The sequence below is a fragment of the Prionailurus viverrinus genome, chromosome A1 (genome assembly GCF_022837055.1).
Source record: "Prionailurus viverrinus isolate Anna chromosome A1, UM_Priviv_1.0, whole genome shotgun sequence".
Classification (NCBI taxonomy): Eukaryota; Metazoa; Chordata; class Mammalia; order Carnivora; family Felidae; genus Prionailurus; species Prionailurus viverrinus.
The window spans coordinates 145,757,600-145,780,084 of NC_062561.1; the positions used below are offsets into that span (position 1 = coordinate 145,757,600).

General features: G+C 33.9%; 1 protein-coding gene across 4 annotated transcripts in view; it reads right to left on the reverse strand.

Annotated features, from left to right (window-relative positions):
* Positions 1–22,485, reverse strand: part of SSBP2 (single stranded DNA binding protein 2) — a 323,509-nt gene that overhangs the window by 34,810 nt on the left and 266,214 nt on the right. For 3 of the 4 annotated variants that reach the window (XM_047861074.1, XM_047861088.1, XM_047861094.1), the window contains 4 exons: positions 21,495–21,586; positions 15,292–15,340; positions 3,773–3,808; positions 1,904–1,958 (listed from right to left, as the gene is read on the reverse strand). In XM_047861074.1, the coding sequence (XP_047717030.1) occupies positions 1,904–1,958; positions 3,773–3,808; positions 15,292–15,340; positions 21,495–21,586 (232 nt within the window). The remainder of the gene's footprint in view (positions 1–1,903; positions 1,959–3,772; positions 3,809–15,291; positions 15,341–21,494; positions 21,587–22,485) is intronic. The other variant, XM_047861083.1, reaches the window with a different exon arrangement.

Here is a 22,485-nt window from a genome sequence, read left to right on the forward strand (position 1 = left end):
AAATCAGTCATTACTAATGACTAAACACAGGAGATCTTCAAATGGTTTTTCATCTTTATTAGCCTAATTTTACTTAACTAATTTTAATAATTAACTTGGAAGGAAAATAGGCTGTATATTTTAAATATATAGAAAGAAAAATAAATTTGTTGTTTTTAATACCAATCAAAAACATACTTTCATCTATAGAAACACCAAGAGAAGTAAGGTTGGTATTTTCTAGACTTCTTTTTATATTCAGAAAAACTTTACAATAAAGTAGACCTTATGGATCCTGTTTTTGGTGGGGAGAGCATTGGCTTCAAATTAGGAATGACTATGCAAAAGATGAGCCCACAGGAGTATGCACAAGGCTAGGAAGACATACTGGTGGCAATTTGTTGGCTTGGAAGGATGGAGAGTAATCAGATTACTTATCACCTGAAAAGTTTAGTGGTTTCTCCAAAAAATTTCATTTATATTGTGGTGAAGTGTTTATTAATCACATGCTACCTTCATAAATTAAACATTAACTTCACATATAAGAATGCAAATGTGCGCAAGATGTTCAATTCGCCTAATTCTATCTTGAATGAATTGTTTCACTTCAATGAAGATGCTCTGAGGACAGAGATCCATGAAATATTTATGCTATATTCCAAATCAGTAGTGAAGCAAAGCAAAATTTTGTGTTAATTATCAGATTGATGCTTTTTCAAAATTAAGAAGATTCAAAAATTAAAAATTATTTATTGATATGATCAATGATAGTTAAGTTCAAGCTTCCACACATCTTAGATTTCAACAAACCAGCTAAGAACATATGAATTTAATACTGTAACATAATTCAGTATTTTTTTATTATAAAAATCTCCCATCTCTTTCATTAGCCAGAGGTTAACACTGATAAAGCCTTAGAGCCTATTTCTTTGTCTTTCTACATTTTTGTATTAAATATATTTTACAATAAAATTGTAACCATATTATATTGAATCATGAACATTTATTCTCCATGTCATTAACAATTCTTTGATAATAATTTTAATGGCTACATTATATTCCTAAAAATTAATTTATTACTTTTGCTAAAATTGTATTAGGTTTGTGCCTACTATTTCACTATTAACTATAAAAAAATGAGCACCCTCTACATAAATCTCGGGTTGTATCTCTAATTATTCTCATAGCAGGATGATAGAAAAAAGTGAATATTCACTTTTTCATGGCTCTTGATACATGTAGCCAGAGCAGTTTCTAGGAGGGGTGTACCAATGTAAACTTCCACCATTACAGTCCTCAAGAAGCAACATATTTAATAGTCTATCTTAAAGTCTTGAAAAGAAAGGATAAAGCTATTTAAAATCATTATATTCAATGATCACAGAAATACTGAGGCATTTTAGTTTAAAAATATTAAAAGAAAAAAATCTTCCTCCAGTACACAGTGAATTTATTAGCTAATAAGTACATATGGACATGTAAGCATATTGATATCTATTGATATCTTAGTGAGATAATAGATATGGTGGGTCTGATTAAAGCTAACCCATTGGCTTTACACGGATCCATCCATGTATTTCATGTGTTATGCAGAATTTTTCTAAGTTGTGAGATTTGGATTCTTTTTCAGAGTCTCAAGGAATCTTTGTGTCAGATAAATTATTGGGCAATTCATATAGATCAACACCATTTGCAATCTGATTATATCTATTACTCACACGACAGGAATTTTCTACAGACTTAAAGTAACTGGACAACAGTTATTTTTAAGAACACTACTTCTTCCTACTTGCTACCTCTAGTCTACTTCCTGTTACCATCAATGAGATAATGAATACTACTGACTCTCTGTCATAACAATTTCTATATTTTGTGGTTTTATTCTAATAATCAAATGCCCGTGTGGTTGGTGTGATTACAATACCTGCTGGACTAGGCATGATGGGTGTTCCTGGTGGCCCTCCACCTCCTGGAGGACCCTAAATAATTATACAAAATTTCAGTAAAAATAAGGCATTTCATAAACAATGTAAGGAAAAACAGAAGAAAAGTTAGGCTTATCTATAATAGTCCAATTTGAAAATAACAGAGGAATTTTCTCCATAATTTATTTTCTTTGAATGCACAATCATTTCACTATTATGCAAGATATGATTTAGCTTAAATATGTTAAGATTGTTTTAATAAGTTTCCAAAAACAATGAGCCTGTAACACTGATGTATTATTCAGGACTTAATCATATCAGGTATAATGAGGTTAAGGAGAAACCATTTATTGGGGCCTTTACAAATCCATAAAACAGAATCATTCATGTGTATCTGTGACTATAATTTTCTTATATTTTGTATCATCATTTTTTATAGGAAACTAAAAACTCAAAGATATTCATATGCTTAAAAAATACATTGATGCTATTTCTTTTTCTATTGGTATCAACTGTAACACTTCTAGAGCATGGAACCTTCTGCTATCATATCAATTAGAAATGAGGGGCAACATTGACTAATGCTGTGGGTTACTAATCAACTGGAAATGGAAATTAGGTGATTCTAAGGTTAACTCAGTTATTTCAGACAACCAATTCAGGTAAAGGGTTTTAGAATTTTTTAGCTCTAAAGTAATCTGTATAAATTACTAAGTGGATAAATTTGTATTTCATTCTGAAGGTGTAGACATAGCCCACTAATTATTTCAGAATATATATATATATATATATATATATATATATATACACGCTATTTAATAAGCAATTTAAATTTCCTTTCAGATAAAATTCTATAATTTCATAAAACTATGTATTAGGCTTATTCTTAAGTGATTTGAGAAAAAAATAGGTTTTACCCACATCTTACTTTCATTTTTGTTTCATAGAGAATGTGAAAAATGTTAGGCCTCTTAGTTTGTATAGCTTAAGAGAACATTGAGCACTAAGTTCACAGATCCAAAACAGCATGTGCTTTTTACTACGTTCATAAAACACTATTTCTACGGAGAGTAAAATGCTCATTGATCTTCTTAAGCACTCCTTTTTTCCTACCCCAGTTAGCCACCACCTCTGAAAATTTCTTTAGGAAAGATTTTCCTTTTTACCATTTTATCTTTGCTCTTCTGTTAGGCGTTTACTCCTAAATATTATAACAATTTATCTTCCATGGTGGCCTTGAGATGTAGCAAGGATTATAATGTTACGAGGGTTAAAAGGTCATTTGTAAGTTCAAGAGCTCATGTAAAACCTACTAATTTGATTTTAGGTGTAAATGAATTATTGGAAAATTTTAACATGTACTAAATAATGATAAGAAGAAAAATAAGTGCTTTCAATACCAAAGTATAAAAAAGCCCCCGGCCCCCAAATGACTAGTCATTATTCTGCGATATGATTCCCTTTGTGATCGGGAAACAGTTTAATGTCTTCCCAAACTTTGTGTGTGGTGAGTGGTATGAGGGAGGGGGTGTACCTCATTCTCCTGGAGAACTGCAAATTCAAGCTTGGCATTGTGTAACTGGGTATGGCTTTCTTCATGATTGGACAGAGTGTATTGTATTGGTTTACAGAAACATATGCTAAAGTAAAACACAGTACTCAGGGCAATTTTGGCCAGATTGATAACTGTCTCACTAATGAACATCAACATATGTACTGAGGTTGGCAGACGAAAAACTCAATACATATCAGATGTTCACTTCTTGGCCAATACACAGGGGCTCTTCTTAACATCTGGACAACTATTTCATTGCCCAAATAAAACATAACATCAATTCTTATGAGCAAACAATCCCAAATGTACTTACTACATAATTCCCAGGAGATGCTGAGGAGTATGGTATCTGGAACACGAATAGGACAAAGAAATATATATTTTGATTCATGTGACAATACGGAAACTTACCTACAATGAATCTATATTCTGACTTTAATCAAGTTTTAAAATGTATCACAAAGGATGATAAAGAATAAAGCCGTTCATATCTGTCTGAGTGCTGGAAAATGAATAAATGCAACATTATCTTGAATTTATAAAAAAGAGTGGATTTAGGTCAAGAGAAATTTAGATTTCTAGCTTTAAGTTATACTGGTTTTAGAGCAGTTATACTCACTGCTTGATACTAATGACACTTATTCTGTAATTAGAAAGATACATATTTGTGCAGTGAAAAACCAGAAACCAGAGTTTTTCAAATTAATAGCTTTTACAGATACAACTTCCAATTTATGTGCATTCTGGGATGCATTATTATTATTTTTAAGATGGGTTTCAGGCTACTACATTCATGTGGTACAGGTCAGTACTTGATCTATAGACCTCATGTTTCCCCCCTTCCCTTTCTAATTAGCTACTAGAAACTAATATAACAAATGCAAAAGGTTTTCGTTAATATAAGTCTCCAAAGACTACTAACTTGTGGGGATCAGATATGGATAACAAATTCTCTCCTTCCCTTCAAATCAAGCTCTTAACCAAACTCTTTTCTAGACATTACATAGTATTAATACAACATTGCTTTTATAATTTTAAAAATGAGAAGTAGAAAACAGATATTTAAAAACTAAACACTTGAGTGTTGATATTAATAAAGAAAGCTAAATCCGAATATTTTATTTTTTTTCAAAGAAGCTCATTAGCTCACTTGCATGAAGAATCTGCACATCCAGAGGAGATATTTTTGTCTTGTTTTAGAAAAAGCCATAAACTACTATCTTCTTGTAGGTACATAGCCAGATTAGGACCATTACAGTAGTGAAAAGATGCTAGTTCCTTTACCCTAAACCCTCCTTCTAGCCCAACGCCTTCCATATAATTAAACATAAAAATAATATGAAACTATACAGTAAGAAGGAAGTATAACAAAGTTATGATTTTCCTCTAAGTTATTTGAAAGTTGTCTCCTTGTTGTTTGGTGTCCACGCTTTGCCTTAAGCACAGACCACATGCCTCTGCGGCCCCTGCTTGGTCTGCCTATGGCTAATTCATCCCTGCAGAGAGTCCTTACCAGGCTGCCTAGTATAATTAATGATGGGGATTACTTCCACTATGAGCAGTGAGATCTGATGGCCAGTACACACTAAACTCGGTGCTAGAAATCAACTTTGCTCTCTTGGGCCGCTGTTAGTGCATGATCCACCATCCATCTTCTGATTCTTATTATTTTAAACATATGCATTTACTCTCTCCAAATCACTACCTTATCTGTTGGCTCCAATTTTCATCTCCTTATAACTTTAGCATCATGCTCATGTTCTTCTGCCTCTCTCTATTGTCTACCATCATTCTTTACCAACTTTAACATATGAGCTAACCACCCTTTAAATCTTTGGAATTTATACTTTATTGCCTTCCTTCATTTCACAATATACTTCCTTCTCCTCCATTTGTGAGTATGACCACATCCCAGAACTCTTCACACAGAGATCTAAACAATTCCTTTGCCTGACATCTTTCTTATTCCTCATGACACTCACAAATATATTATTCTATATTCCAACAAGAACCTTCTTCCATTACAATTCCTCCATGTTTTCCCTATTATTTCTGTATTTATTTCCTGTAAGTCCATTATTTCCTTATTAGTTTCCTGCTAAACTGTCTCTGCCACTCCCCCATGCCACTGTCAGCATTTTGTTTCTCTTTCCAATATTTTAAATTCATTATCTCAAAGCCTACTTAGTTTCCATCTCTTTGATCATCCCCTAGCCACCTTTTCTATTTCACAGTAGAGATTTCCCAGAGAGAAACACAAAATAAGGGACAAGGTCCAAAATATAATCATGTTCTCCAATTTCAACTTAGTCTTCACTAATAACTGGAAGCATTTTGGCTCAGCCTTCATGGAAGCCCAGAAGCATTCTGTGGTGTGCCAATAAACCAAATAAGTTCAGGGGAGAAAAAGGTCCCAATCTGTAGCATTTATCAATTTATGTGGTATGAATATTCCTACATGAAATATTTCAAGCTACCAATGATTCTTTTTTTAAACTTTTATTTATTAATTTAAAAAATTTATTGTTTAATTTATATCCAAGTTAGTTAGCACATGGTGCAACAATGATTTCAGGAGTAGATTCCTTAATGCCCCTTACCCATTTAGACCATCCCCCTTCCCACAACCCCTCCAGTAACCCTCTGTTTGTTCTCTATTTAAGAGGCTCTTATGTTTTATCCCCCTCCCTGTTTTTACATTATTTTTGCTGCCCTTCTCTTATGTTCATCTGTTTTGTATCTTAAATTCCTCATGTAAGTGAAGTCATATATTTGTCTTTCTCTAATTTTACTTAGTGTAACTTAGAATAAGTTCCATCCACGTAGTTGCAAATGGCAAGATTTCATTGAATATATATACCACTTCTTCTTTATCCATTCACCCATCGATGGACATTTGGGCTCTTTCCATACTTTGGCTATTGTCGATAGCATTGCTATAAACATTGGGGTGCCATGTGCCCCTTCAAAACAGCATACCTGTATCCCTTGGATAAATACCTAGTAGTGCAATTGCTGGGTCATAGAGTAGTTCTATTTTTAATTTTTTGAGGAACCTCCATACTGTTTTCCAGAGTAGCTGCACTGGTTTGCATTCCCACCAGCAGTGCAAAAGAGATTCTCTCTGCATCCTCGCCAACATCTCTCGTTGCTTCAGTTGTTAATGATAGCCATTCTGATAGGTGTGAGATGGTTATCTCATTGTGGTTTTGATTTGTATTTCCCTGATAATGTGTGATGTTGAGCATTTTTTCATGCGTCTGCTCGCCATCTGGATGTCTTCTTTGGAGAAGTGTCTATTCATGTCTTTTGCCCATTTCTTCCCTGGATTATTTGTAAGCTACCAATGATTTAACAATTAACTCAAAAAATTCCTGAATACTTAACAAGTGGCTTTCATGAGCTGGCTGTCATGGTGATTATAGCATGGTGAGTTGGTGGTCTGCCCTTGTGTCATATGTTAAAGCTATCAAATTCTTACTATACCTTCATCTTCAACTCAACACTCCAAACTTATAGATTAAAATTTTAATCCATTCATCCACGTAGAAAAAAAGATAATCTTCCTATTTGCTTCCAAAGCTAGCCCCATCTCATCCTCCTAACACCTTGCTCCTTTTATAGTTTTAAATTTCTCCTTCTTCATGGTTCCTTCAAACACAGTTAAACACAGTTTTTAAACATTTAAAAATACTTAAAAAAATTGTTACTTCATGTAGTTCAATTTTTTTCCATGTTTGTCCTGACAAAGTCTTTAATTTTGGCTTATAGTCACTATTTCTACTTCATATTTTTTGGTGCCCTCATTAAAAGAAAAAGATCATTTGGACTGCTACTCCTGGTAGCACTTTACTGAACACACACTCTTGAAAGTTACCAGTAGCATCTGACAGTCTAGTGTGAGTGACATAAAATATAACAATATAGGTAGAAGAACTATGTGGGTAGTGAGCTGGATAGCTGACTTATAGAGAATAGATTATCACCAGAAAGACAAAGAGAAGGATCGAAAGAAGGAAAGAAAGGAAGAAAGAAAGAAAGAAAGAAAGAAAGAAAGAAGTAAACACAAAATATAAAAGTACATAGATTATTAGGGAAATGGCATATAATTTTACCCAGCTGCTATAATGTGGTACTTATAGGAAACTGAAATAAATGATAAGCATATATGGTCAGACTGTTGAATTTATACTGTAGGAAACAGGAAGTCACAGGTTTTAGAGAGACATATTCCAATTTATATTTTAGTAAGATAACCCTAGAGGTATCACAGAATACAAATACAAGTTAAGAGTCTATTGCAAAAGGTCTAGGCAAGAGATGATAGAGTGTTCTAGGAAGCACTGATTAAGATAAGTAGGAGTAAGAAAGTTTGAAAGACTTCACAAATGTACTTGGCAGGGCATAGTGGCAAACTAGGTGTGGTGGACAAGGGAAGGCAAAAGTTAAGGTAATACCTAGGTTTCCAACTTGGTGAGTGGGTGAATGATGGTGCCACTAATTCATGTGTAGGGAATTCAGGAAGGGGGGCAAGTTTTGGGGAAATATCTGACATGTTGAATTTTAAAGCACTAGTGCACAGTGAAGTAGACTGATCAACAGATTTTTAGAAATACAGATCAAGAATTTACTAGAGATTAGAACTAGAGATAAAGCTTCAATTGAATAAATACATTTCCATTCTGTGCTGGACATAACAGTTGATCTAGGATTCTATTATATTTAGTGATAGATTTAATATTCCAAAACAAAGCTCACCATCTACCCTCTAAACTTCCTTCTCTTGTATTTCTAGCTGAGTTTGTGTTTTCCCATTCTCCCTGATACCTGAATTCAAAGACTTGAAATCACCTTCAGCTTTTTCTCTTTATTCCCAAATTCAAGGTCATCAGGTGTTTTTTATTCTATGTGTGAAATGCATCCTCATTATTCCTTTGATCACCACTCTACCTCAGGGTCTGATAACATTTTATAAAGCCCATTACTATTATCTCCTAACTTCATTTCCCTATTTTTCATCCATTTTATAAACTATCTTCCTAAAACATAGCTCCCTCCCATATAGGTGATAAATTTCAGATTTCTCCATTCCAAAGCCCTGTACACACCAGGGTTCCCTTTTTCTCCTTTCAGTTTTGTCACCTTCTATGCCTTCCCAAACAATCTTTCTCCCTATCAGCTAACAGTCTAATAATTTTTCCTCAAACATTTTTGGTATTTCCTCTTTTAGTTTTCTACAAAATTTTCTCTACCTCTAGTGTCCAAATTCTTCCAATCTAATTAATCACCTCCTTCCCCTCTCTAGACTCGATACAAAATATCCATTAACATGAATTGAAAGATGAAATGCAGATGTAGAAGATAAGATCAGAGAGCTAAAGATCAGAATCAAAGAATTAGAAGAATCCTTTAGACAGATAATTCAAGAGATTGATAATTCAAGAGCTGTGACTGATAATTCAGATATTCTGAAATATTCTGACTCCTAATATCCATGACAGTGGTGTGGGAGCAGGGGAAGAGCAAAGTAGCTAGAGATTTGGAGTTGTTTGTTTTTAATTTTGGAGAGAGAGAGAGAGAGAGCACAAGCAGGAGAGGGGAACAGGGAGAGAGAGAATCTCACACAAGCTCCACATTGCATGTGGAGCCTGATGCTGGCTCAATCTCACAAACCATGGGATCATGACTTGTGCTGAAATCAAGAGTTTGATGCTCAATGGACTGAGCCACCCAGGTGTCCCTGAGTTTTTGTTTGTTTGTTTGTTTTTAATGATTAGCAACATTTTTGTTAAGTAACTTTCTTCAACTGTGAAGTTTAAAACTACCTTAGAAGAACTGGTTTACTAGAAACCAGAGAGGATAACATTAAGACATTATCTGTGCCACTGTAAAGTTGAAAATATTCTATTATTCTTTAGTGCTTTTTAAGAAATTTATTTTAAAGTTTATTTATTTATTTTGAGATGAGAGAGAGAGAGAGAGAGAGAGAGAGAGAGAGAATGCACATGCATCAAGTGGAGAGGGGCAGAGGGAGAGGGAGAGAGAGAATCCAGAGTGGGCTCCATGCAGTCAGCGCAGAGCTCGAGGTAGGTCTCAATCCCAAGAACCATGAGATCATGACCTGAGCTGAAATCAAGAGTCAGACACTTAACCGACTGAGCCACCCAGGTGGCTCAGTCTAAATATTTTAGACAGAGAGAGAGAGAGAGAGAGAGAGAGAGAGAGAGTGTATGAGCAGGGCAGAGGACCAGAGGGAGAGAGAGAAACTGAAGGCTCCATGCTCAGCACAGAGCCCAATGTGGGGCTTAATCCCATGGCCCTGGGATCATGACCTAACCTGAAATCAAGAGTTGGACACTCAGCCAACTGTGTCGCCCAAGAGCCCCTTTAGTGCTTTGAAAAAAAAAAAAAAAAAGGGCATACATTTGTTTAGAGCAGAGCCTTCTGGAGTAAGATATTTGTATTTCCCTTGGGTTTAATCACTATGATAGATTGTCATTTTTTTCCCTTCAAGGGGTTTCTTCTTTCTTTTTCCTGTCACATTAATACAGTTGATTACTACAATGCTATACTGAACATTTGTTTTGCCTATATCCTCTTTTGCTGACAACTCCTTGAATTTTCTTTGGTGAACCATACCTCTTATTTTTCGATGTGGTTTGGGTGGGGCTCGGGGAGTGGATGTGTGTGACCTTGACCTAGCTGAAAGAGCACTGTACCCTCAGGTTATAATTCATGAATGAGCATATGACCCAAGCTACATAAATCTAGTTTGGCTGGTTATTCCCAATATCTCTATTTACCTGATAAAGAGTTGTGCTTTTTTGTACTCAACTGAGAGCTCTGAGGATATAAGTCTGGAGCTTCACACAGCCTTCTTGTCACGGCAAGGAAAACAAAGGCAAGTGATAGAGAACAGGTGCTGATGGCATTATCTGGACCCTTGGAATCAAATGTGACCCAAAATAAATTTATATCTGTACTTTTTAGATACATAATCCAGTGATATGCTCTCAATATGAGCCTACTTTGGTTGTTTTTCTGTACCTTATAATTAAAAGTCTCTCCAGACAAAGATAATTTAGATATTTTCAATAAAAGTGTTTGCTACTTAATGATCAGAATGTGGTACATAGCTAAACTCAAGTGCACAGCTCTTTTGAAAAATATAAAAAAGGAAAATTCATTGGTGGATTTGTAAATAAACTTCCAAATAAGAATCTGAGGCTAATACTGTAATGCTCAGGTCAAAGGAAGTTAAAAGTGAAAATCATACTTCTATTCTGAATTAAAAACATGAATTTTCCTTAAATTTTTTTTTGTACTGTCTTGTAAAAGGGTACAAAAAACATTTTTGATTAAAATACTTTTATAACAGAAAACTGTGGATTTATAAAGATTAAGCAAATAAATGAATATACTGTACATAATGGTAGGCATATTTCTTACTTTCAAAGAAGTAAAAAAGCAGAAAGTCTACAATATATCCTGTTGTGTTGTATTGAAATTGAAGCAATAGTGTGTACTAATGGTTTTAGTACATATAGATACAGAAAGATATACATGTGTATGGGAATGTGTATGAACATCCATCTGTATCTTAGCTATTTCCCTGGGGAGGCTCTTGAATCTGTATCACTAAATACCCCTCTCCATTTAAAGGAACCATGGGTCCTTAAAGAAATGGCTGTTTCAGAGCCAACACTGGGAAAATACAAGATGAGTTTCAAAATGCTCAAATAATGGAAACATGTCAAAAGGACACATGATCCAGCTTGAAGGGGTTCCTATTGGCTAAATCTGGAGTGACTTTAGCATCAAAAACCTACTGAATGAGTCCACAGACATATTTGATATACAGTGAATGAATAAATGAATGAATGAAGAAAGAAAAACTGTAGTAGAGTCAATTAATAAATGAAGAAGGAAAGACAGAAAACAGCCATTTGGTAACCAACATAGCAAAAAAACACTTGGGGCAAGAATCACCAATGGATGCCGAAAGTAGCAGATGAAAGTATGAGGAAGAAGAGGATATTTATTTACTGTAGTTTCAAAGTATATCTCCACAAATTAATAATTACAAAAGGAAAAACAGTAATTTTATAGTAGAGAAACCTGACAAGCACCACCCTTCACTAAGTGAACAAAGTTAACAGTAAAAGCAATGGGACAAATCTTTATCACATGCTTCCTGAAATGATGCACTGAGAAAATCACAACATTCCTTCTGTGGTATTCCTACCAAATATGTATTACCTGGATCTAATCATGAGGAAACATGAGATAAAACCAAATTATGGCATATTCTACAATATAACTGATTTGCATTAAACACAACTGCAAGGTTAAGAAAAAGGTAAGTTGAGGAACTGTCCTAGATTAAAGACAAGAAGTCCTGACAGTTAAATGTAACAAGTGAACTGGGATTTTCTTTTGTTATGAAACACATTATTGGGACAATTGGGGAAATGTGAGTGAGGTTTGCAGATTAGAGAACAGCATTACATTAATGTTTACTTTCTAATTTTGATCTTAACTGTAGTTATGAAAGATAATGTATTTGTTTTTAGTAAACATGCACTGACATATTTGGGGATAAAGGGTCATCATGTCAGCAACTCAAATACAGCTCAAATGATTCAGAAAAAAATATGTACATGCAGAGAGAGGAAATCATAGAGCAAAAGTGGTATAACTTGGGAATCTGGATGAAGCCTGTATGGAAGTTCTTTGTATTATTCTTGTAACTTTTCTATAAATCTAAGGTTACTTTGATATAAACATTTAAAATGAAAAAAAAGTATATAAGGTCAAACAAATATAAGACATATTTGAAAACAGCAAAAAACAAAACAACTAACCACTTTAATATGCAACCCTCAAGAGTCAGAGACTTATTGTATTGATAAAAAACAAAAAGTATTTGTAATTATACACATGGACAAGAAGTCTAAGGAACTTGGAAATCAAAACAGTATAGGTTAAGTTGTCACTAGAATATAATCGATAGCATTTAGGAAGAAAAAAATCCCTCTTAAACTGTTTTTGCTTTGTTTCATTTAAGCCTTATGTTTTTCCCAGAAAAGTCATCAGTTTTTTACGATTTTTTTTCCTTGTTCTCATAATAAATCATTTCTCAGAGGAACACTTTGCCTTTCTGTATTCAGGATGATGACCCCCTTTCCGTTTCTGGAAAGAAAGCTTTGGGCCCTCCCTACTTTTTTTCCCCATTCACTTTTTTTTTTTAAATGCTTACTTATTTTTGAGAGAGAGAGAGAGAGAGAGAGAGAGAGAGAAAGAGACAGAGCATGAGTGGGGGAGGGGCAGGGAGTGAGTGAGACACAGAATCAGAAGCTGGCTCCAGGTTCTGAGCTCTTAGCACAGAGCCTGACGCAGGGCTCAAACTCATAAACCATGAGATTGTGACCTGAGCTGAAATTGGACACTTAACCGATGGAGCCATCCAAGCGCCCCTCCCTATTCACATTTCTTTCAGTGAGGGGGAGATGTATCCACACGTGATATATATTAACACAAGGGATTATTTTCAACTCTATTTCTCGCATGTATGCTAGTCAAATGCCCATTTCATACTGACTGTAGGATGGCAGTTTGATATGCATACCTCCTACCCTAGTGTCTCTCAGGGTCTAAAATAATGCAGACCTGCTGACCCAATATAGTGTGTTCTCCTATCCACAGTGCTTCACTCCATGAAATTCTGAAGAGGTGGAGTGCATCAAAACTAAACATGAGCAGAATGCAGAAGTCTCTCCTCATCTCTGCCTCTATCCAATACTCTTACTTGGATAATATACCTGCTTGGTACAATGCACCATCCTCAATATCAAATCCTGCTCACCTTCCCAAGTAGTTTTTGGAGGACAGAGTCTCCAGATGAGTGTGTAAAAGGAGGTAATGCTGGAGGAAGGCTGTGGCGGGTGTGAATTACACATGGCTGTCTGCAAGGGGCAGTAGAGGGATAACTGATAGAGCTGACAGTGAGGAAGGAGAGAAGAGTCTTCTTGCTTCTAGGTGGGAAGGCTCACAAAGTTAAGGTGTGCCATTAATTGTGCTTATTAATCCAGTTTCGACAGAAATGCAGATTCTGAATAGAAAGTCTTTCCAGATTCTGGCAATAGGAAGAGTCAGTTTTCAGTATTATAAAAAATTGTTTTTTCCTGTACCTTTATGGGTATTTTAATAGGGAGTTGAAAGAACTGTATGTTGAGCTGCTAGCCAGATGCCATTTTAAAGTGAAATCTTGAATGAATTTGAAAGGCATGTAGCAAGAAGCAAATAGAAATGTAAACTCTCCAAAAGGATATAAGCAAACTAAAAGAATTTTGGAAGAGGAAAGAATTCACATTCACATTATAACATAATATGGATAAAAAGTATTTTAGAAAGATTTGCTAAACGCCGCCTGGGTGGCTCAGTAGACTGCAAGACCGACTCTTGATTTTGGCCTGGGTCATGATGTCACTCACGGTCATGTGATTGAGTCCCGCGTCACGCTCCGTGTTGAGCATGGAGCCTGCTTGGGATTCTCTCTCTTTCTCTCTCGCTCTCTCTCTCCCCCTCTCTCTGCCTCTCCCCTGCTCACACTCACTTTCTCAAATATTTTTAAAAATTTCAATTAAAAAAAAAGAAAGATTGGTTAAGATTAAATAGTACACTGAAGATCCAAATGTAAGCAAGATATCACTCTCTCCACTCCAAATTCTATTTCAATTAGCTATTAAAACTAAGAGACAGGAAGATAACATAAATTATTTTTTTCTCTAAAAATATGATAATTGCTTACTTGAGGAGAAAGTGATTCAGCTTTAGAATAGCTATAAGTTTAGGATAATTCTTTCTATACCATATATACCTCACTTCACATTTTCTTGAAATTTAAATTAACCTTAAACATTGGATCCGTTTCATGTTTATTTAGCATTAAGGTCATTGCTAGTCAATGGGCGTACCTCTGTGCATATTAGCAAAAGGCATCCTTGCTGGGTCAGATACTCATAGACTTTACAAGTGGAGCACAATCTGTATTTTAGTACCCTACCAACTTCCTTGAGTCAGGAACCTTTGTGCAGTGCACACACTACACAAAGGTACACTGCAGAACTCTCTCTATACTGAAGAAACTCAAGGGTTCAAAGTCAAGAAGGGAAAACATTACCAGGATCATTAAATTAAATCATATTAATTTTAAGACTGAAAGCTTAATTTTCATATTATGCATATATTCATGTGTTATTAAGAGAGAAAAATATTTGTGCAGTTAAACCACTATCACAAAACATGTAAGGAAAATTCACAGCATGTCATATACACAGATAGATGTGTAGGAACACCAATTCAGCCAATACGGACAGGGCAAATGCGTACTTGCCTCCAGGAATAGTGAGAGAGCAAACCTAGGTGTAACTAGTATAATAAATACAATCATAATAACTCTGATAGAGATTGAGGTTATCTGGCAACTTAGTGATTACCATAATTATTTTAGAAGATCAAATCATTTTATGATAAATATATATTATAATAAATATAGGCTACTGTGGTATACCTAAATCACATTTTCTATTTTAATTTTGAAGTCTGTTTATCCATATAGAATGCATGTTTACATTAGACTGTGAAGTAAAAAACTTCGTCATTTCAAAAATTATACATATTTTAAAAATATATATGCAAAATATATTTTTTGAATGATTACTTTTTTAAAAAAGTTAATATAACCAATTGCAGGGCTTTCAAAAGCAACAGGATTTTTGTTGTTCAATGCTAGAAAGTGCAAAGAAAATTAAAATATATATATATACTCACTGAATTGGCATTTGTTGGGTTTGGCCAAGGTCTACCACCACCTGGACCCCTATAAGACAATATGATCAATGAAATTTTAACTTATGTTTTGAATGTTTCACAATAAGCAATAACAAATCATAAAATACAACATTTACAATTTAGTTACCATGCAGTTCTAGGTCGGCACTGAAATTACTCTGTATTTTCACAAATTTTTTATTTCTTAAATCAAAAATTTTGATCATTTCACAATATAGTTTTCTTCCCAAATCAAACTACTTTGTGTTGGTCCAATTTTATTTTAAGTTCAGTTATTGTAATAACCACTAAAAGTGATAATCACCTGTAACAGTAAAAACATGGGTAAAAATTACTAATTATGAAATAAATATAAAGTATAATCCTATGACACAAAGATAACTGCCACCTTTATATCATTAAAAATTAAAATTATTTTTAAAATATCAATATCTATAAAATAATTGCTTTTACTAAACTACAAATATATATATGTACATAAAAGATGACTAAATTTGACTTCTTTTAAAACACACATAGACTATCAGATTACTTTATACATGTATTAATCTATCTCTCAGTGCCACTGACAATTTACATTTATTTATTTATTTATTTATTTATTTATTTATTTATTTATTTATTTATTTATTTATTTATTTAAAGTAGGCTTCATACTTAGTGCAGAGCCCAATGCAAGGCTTGAACTCATGACCTTGAGATCAAGCCCTGAGCTGAGATCAACAGTCAGACACTTAACTGACTGAGCCACCCAGGTGCCCAGACAATTTTCTTTTTAAAAAAGGGATCACTTTTTTTGTTTTCATAATTGTAGGTCAAGACAGTGGCCAGAGTAAATCTTGAGATAAACAGGAAATAATCTAATCCAATGTATGTCAGTATATTACTCCACTTTAGGGTGGTGGATAAGGTTTTGTATTCTATAGCTTAAAAGGACATGAATCTTTTAAAACTAAATTAAGTGAAAAAGTCTCTTGTACTCATGCTTCAGTATTAAGTATACCGAAATAAATACTGCTTGATAAAAAGTAGACTACTGTTAGCAGGTCCTCTGTAATTAGGGTCACTCAAGATTCCCTTTTCCTTCTAACTGCAGCAAAAAGACAGAGGAAATTTTTAATTAAAAAAAAAAACAACAACAAAAAAACACGTCCCCTGATTCTTATTGCAGAGACCTTAACCCTGAAATTCTCATATGTTAGATAGAAGCTGTCCAAGTTAGCTATATTACCCATGTTAGCTTGGACTATTTAGAATTGTTTTTCATTTTGTTAGGAATTCCCCAGGGATGTAAACAGCAGGGAAGTATATGAAAATTCTTTCCCTGGGCTCTATTAGGGTACCCAAATACAATTTTCTCCTATTCTGCTTGAGGAGTAAAGGAGAAAATGAGATGCCAGAGAGGAGTTGGTCAAAGTATTGTGCACAGGGAGAAGGTTAGGGGCATGTACTTGTACTGTCCCTGGAACCTGTTGCCTCATTAAGATAGGGTTGATGATGATGATTTTACACTTAATTACAGGAACACTTTAGCAAGATGATCTTACATACAGGATTCAATGTCCTAATGGACAGAAAGTGAGGTAAAACATATGGTATGTATTTACCAAGTGAAACATTTTATTTGTTTGATGTTAATCCACATAATTTGTGTGATGTTAAATAAAACATAGTAAAGAAATTGGGAAATATTTATCTTAAAACAGCATAAAATATATGCTATATCCAGGGGTGCCTGGGTGGCTGAGTTGGTTGAGTATCATACTCTTGATTTCGGCTTGGTCATGATCCCAGGGTCATGGAATCGAGCCACACATCAGGCTCTGTGCTGAGAATGGAGCCTTCTTGGGATTCTCTCTCTCTCTTTCTCTCTCTCTCCCTCTTTGTCTCTCTCTCTCCCTCTCTCTCTCTCTCCCCCTTTCTCCCTCTCCCCCACCTTCATGCTTTCTATCTAAAAAAAATGCTATATACAAATCATGGCAAAAATTTGTATACAATGATGTTAAGTTGATAATGATCTCATAATTTTAAAAATATGACTGTATATGATTAAATATCATATTTATTTATCATTTAAAAATTATTTAATGTTAAATTAACATGCTAAATTAAATGTTAAATAACTAAACATTTTACTTAAATAACAGCATTAAATTAAATGTTAAATATTACATTATCAATAACAATACCTTTTACACATTTCAGTTATTTGACAAATACTAATCTAGTCTCAGCACACTATGTATTTCATATCACATTGGATTTTATTTTTTTTAAGTGTTTATATATTTATTTTGAGAGACAAAGAGCCCATCTGAGAGAGCATGAGCAGGGGAGAGGCAGATAGAGAGGGAGAGAGAGAATCCCAACCAGGCTCAAGCTGCCAGAAAGAGCCTGGCATGGGGCTCTATCTCAAGAACCATAAGATCATGACCTAAGCTGAAATCAAAAGTCAGGCACTTAACCGACTGAGTCAGCCAGGTGCCCCCATTGCATTTTAATATGATAGGTTAAGTATTAATAATTCACATGGAGGGGGCCCATGGGTGGTTCTGTTAGTTGAGCGACTGACTTCGGTTCAGGTCATGATCTCACAGTTTGTGAGCTCGAGTCTCACACTGGGGTCTCTGCTGTCAGCACAGAGTCTGCTTCAGATCTTCTGTCCCCCTGTCTTTCTGCCCCTACCCAGCTCATGTTCTCTCTCACTCTCAAAAATAAATAAACATTAAAAAAAAACTAAAAACAAAAATTCACGTGGATAAGCCAAATTTATCCCAACACTGCCGTTGTGATTGAAAACAAAGTTTCACAAATAGTGCTAAATAAAATGGGGGTTATATTAGCGAGAAGTTCTATTAGAACAACCACATAAGCTCAGTAATTCCCACTCCTTTTGAGGACCATCAGTATTATCAAGAAACTAATTTACACACTATAATACAGGAGTTATTTTGAATGGAGATTTCTATATAGGTATAGTCTGAAGTAGAATCAGGATAGCCTCATTTAAAAAACAAAGAGAAAAATGTAATTTAAAAGAAGCATGTATTTTTTGGTAAGTGTATACGGACTTGATAAAATAAAAGCAACTATGATTACTGTAGAGAAAATTTTTTTTGCTGTACAGTCATTTTATTTCAAGACAATAACTATGTAAAATTTATCATTCTATAGGATAACAAGAAGGTCTAGATCCTTTGAAATTCTTTGTCCTCTTAGTTTTACAAAATACCAATGTATACAAAGTTGAGTTAGAAATGCTATAATGCTGAATCCTAAACTCTCTGGAAATTTATAAAAATGCGGTTAATTTAGAAATAGTTTCTTTTAAAAAACTTATCCATAATGCACTTGAAAACATTTACATTGTGGCTGTAGTTTGTAAATTCTACTTTAAAGTACTGAAATTGATATTAGGCTTTTATTTGTAAAAATACAATAGTAGTTAGAGAAACATTAGAAGTATACTCTTTAATTTTAGATGATACTATAAATAACTTGAGTTCAGAGCACTGAAATATAAAAATTATGTCAGAATAACTATGTTCTATGGAGATAAACAGTAATTGTAAAAATAAAACTACCAAAATTTTGTTCCAAATAGTTTGCCAGTTGGTATACAGTATTTAATTACTTTTGTGAGCACAGCTGGATATTATTTTTCACTGTCATTATATTTTCATGGCAAACATGAAAAAGTGACAAGCTAAAGAAAACTCATCCAGATATGATTCGCCGGCAGGTCTCACCTGACTCCAACATGCAAATACCTAAGACTGTTAAAAACATAGCTTAAAGTAACACTATTCTAATGCCTTTACCTTTAATTTTTAAATTACCCAACATGTAAAAAAGTGACGTGAAGAAAGCCACAAATGCTAGTTAGAAATACTTATTTGCCAAAAGATGAATTTAGTATATGTTTTAAAGATACTAAATTATGAAGTGAATTTCAAAAAAGTTTACTCTATTGAGTACAATGGAGATGATACATTTTATTTTTTTATGTCTCTTTAAATTCACTTTTGCTTTGTTGGGGCCAATATCAACACATGAATTATTCTGTCTGTTTGGATCTTACGTACTTCAGAACTTCCTTGTTAAAAGGAAATATTTACATTTTCATTGTTCTTTAAGAATATACTAATTTATAGAAAACTGAAAATTACATAAGACCACAAATAAATCAATAGTAAGAAATAATGGAAATCTGAGTCTGTTAAGGCTCAGTTACTTTAAAAAACAGAAATTATATGAATAATACAATATTGGGTAATAAAAATATTTTAAATGATCTGAGTGTATTTAAGTGAGAAACCCAAATGCAAATGTCAGCAAAAATAATATTAAAAATTCCAACCATATTTTTAGTGTCCATAGTCTAGGGAATTTAATGTACCCATATGTGTTTATTTAAGTGTATGTGAGAAAAGAACCAGACAGTTTTAAGCAGCTGAGTTTCTTAATGGTCACATAAAAATAACTTTTTTCTTTATATTAACAAAAACAGGTTGATCTAAAGTTGACCACATGGCTAATTATAATGAAGTGTTGTACACAAAATGACATTAGGTACAATCTTACCATTTAATGCTAATTTTTAACTGATCATAATATTCAAAATGTATACTCCTTACATCTATACATAGTATTTAAAATTATATTTTCTAAAAGCTATTGCATTTTAAAGTCAGAATCTCAGGTAGGTAAATTTTATATACATCTAAATCCTATTGGTAAGAGTTGCAGCTTTTGATTTAAGCATACAATATCACTCCTTTTTGTAACAACCATTAATAAAGGCTAAGCCTTTGAGAGATTTAAGAAAAGTCAGACTTCATGTCTACCCATTTTTACTTTAAAAGTGAAAAGACGTGATAGGAAAATTTGACCTACTTTTTTCCCCTTGTTCTGTTAGTTTTGAGTCTGGCTGGTAGCCACTTATTAACCTATTTTCTATTTTAGGCAAAATTGCTTTCCATGAAAATGGTTTCAGAAACTTAAAAAATCCCTATCTATATCAAAGGAACTTGTCTCATTATATCTTCAATGCCATTAAATGATGGCAGAGCTGTCTAATTTGATATGTAAGTAACCAAAGGACTAATGGGAAAATATATTAGAGGAAACTACCCACAACCCTATATGGGAAGGTTTCATTATTTCTGGTAAGCTTTCTTTAGGCCACATCATAGAATTGACCCTTTAGTGAATTAATGAAAGTCACAAACACCTGGTGTATATGGAACTTTGAGGGCAAGTTAGATATTGAAAAATAAGTTAAAATTCCTTAATAGATGGCGTTATTTGGTGTAACAGAAACAACCATGCTCTTTGGGCTTGAAAGGACTTTGCAGTAAAAAACAAACCAAAATACTGTTAGTTTACTCCTTATCTGCTCACCTTAATTTTCAAACAAAAATTCACCCTATTAGGGCTCCTGGGTAGCTCAGTTGGTTAAGTGTCTGACTCTTGATGTTGGTTCACATCATGGGCTCATGGTTCGTGGGATTGAGCTCTGAGTTGGGCTCTGCGCTGATGGTGCAAAGCCTACTTGGGATTCTCTCTCCTCTCTCTCTGCCCCTTGCCTGCTCTCTCTCTCTCTGTATCTCTCTCAAAAATAAACTTAAAAAGAAAATTAAAAAAATGACCCTATAGTATGGAAAGTTTTTTTAATATAGAAGATAATACCAGAAAGAATGCTTCCCGGGTTAAGAGTGATCCCAACAAAGCAAAAGTAAAGACTCATATATAAGAATTAAGATCTTTTAGGAATCATTTAGTATCTGTTAAAATGAAGTTAGTATCAATTGTCTACTTCTGCGGAGTAAAGTCCTGGTCCTCGTGTCCGCATCTCTTTACAGTTTTGTATAGACTATCTGGAGGCTGTGTTTATACATAAAAGACTCATTTTTAATTAAATAAATGAACCATGAAAACCAGGCTAAAAGTTGGCATTTGGCATTTGAAAATGGAAAAAAATTAAAGGTTGCAAGGGAAGGAAGAAAAAGGGAGTATGTTGTGAAAACGAGGCAGACACTATTGCTCATGTTTAGTTCATTTACACCAGTTCCATTTTATACTACACAGAAATTGAGGAGCTGAAAGTGTGTTACAAATTAGTGTGACTTCAGAAGACAGAAAATAGAATACTAAACAGGATAATATGGCATTTTGCTTACATGTTCATTCCGGGCATTCCAGGGCCACCTAAAGCATTCAGTGGGGGTCTCATTGCACCTCCATAGTTCTGTAATGATAACCAAGGGTCAGACTACCACAAAACAAAAAAACAAAACCAAAGAGGAGGGGGGAAAGAAAGGAGAGCAGGTTAATGATTTCCCTACATAACTCCTGATTGGATAAGGCCTGTGCAATTCTTTCTCTGAAGGGTCCACTCTTGTACTAATGCTTCTATTTTAACAATTACTTTGCTCTGTGTCTTCTAAAAACTACATGACTATGTAAGATCATTGGGGCATGTTAAATGATTAAGGTACAACTGCAATTATAATATTCAACATATCTTTATTAAGGTCCTAATATCTGTATAACAGTGAATGTTTACAAATAAAACATTTTATAAATCCAAAACTCTACTTTTAAAGAAAAGACTTAGTTAACATGTTTGAAATTGTCAGACCCAGAACAATTACATAAAATCTGAAGGAAAAAAAACAGACTGGTGAACCCAACAAGAAAGTTGAATGCAAACTATTTCTGCTTACAAAATAATACATCCTATAGAGAAATGCACTAATACAAACATGTACAACAATATATGAAAACTAAGGTATGAATACATGAATCATATCACTCAATAGGCTTCTGTCAATTTCTCTTATGTATATTCAAAGGAGAAAAACATTTTAATGTTTTAACATGCATATCATATTAGCTTACTTTAGTTTCCATTAGGGCCAAAAGATTTATTTTAACATTCTTACATTAATATATTTTGACACTATCAACTGCTTTCATGCTTGGCTTTCTCACAGCACTTTATCTACAACCTTTCTGACTACTCTTTTTCAATTTCCTTTGCTGGCTCCTTTTATTTTGCACTCTTTAAAAGTTGCTTTTCTCCAAGTTCTAGCCGTAGCATTCCTTTAAATAAATACACACTTATAGGTAATTTTATCTGGTACCATTAGTTCAACAATGATTTAGGAA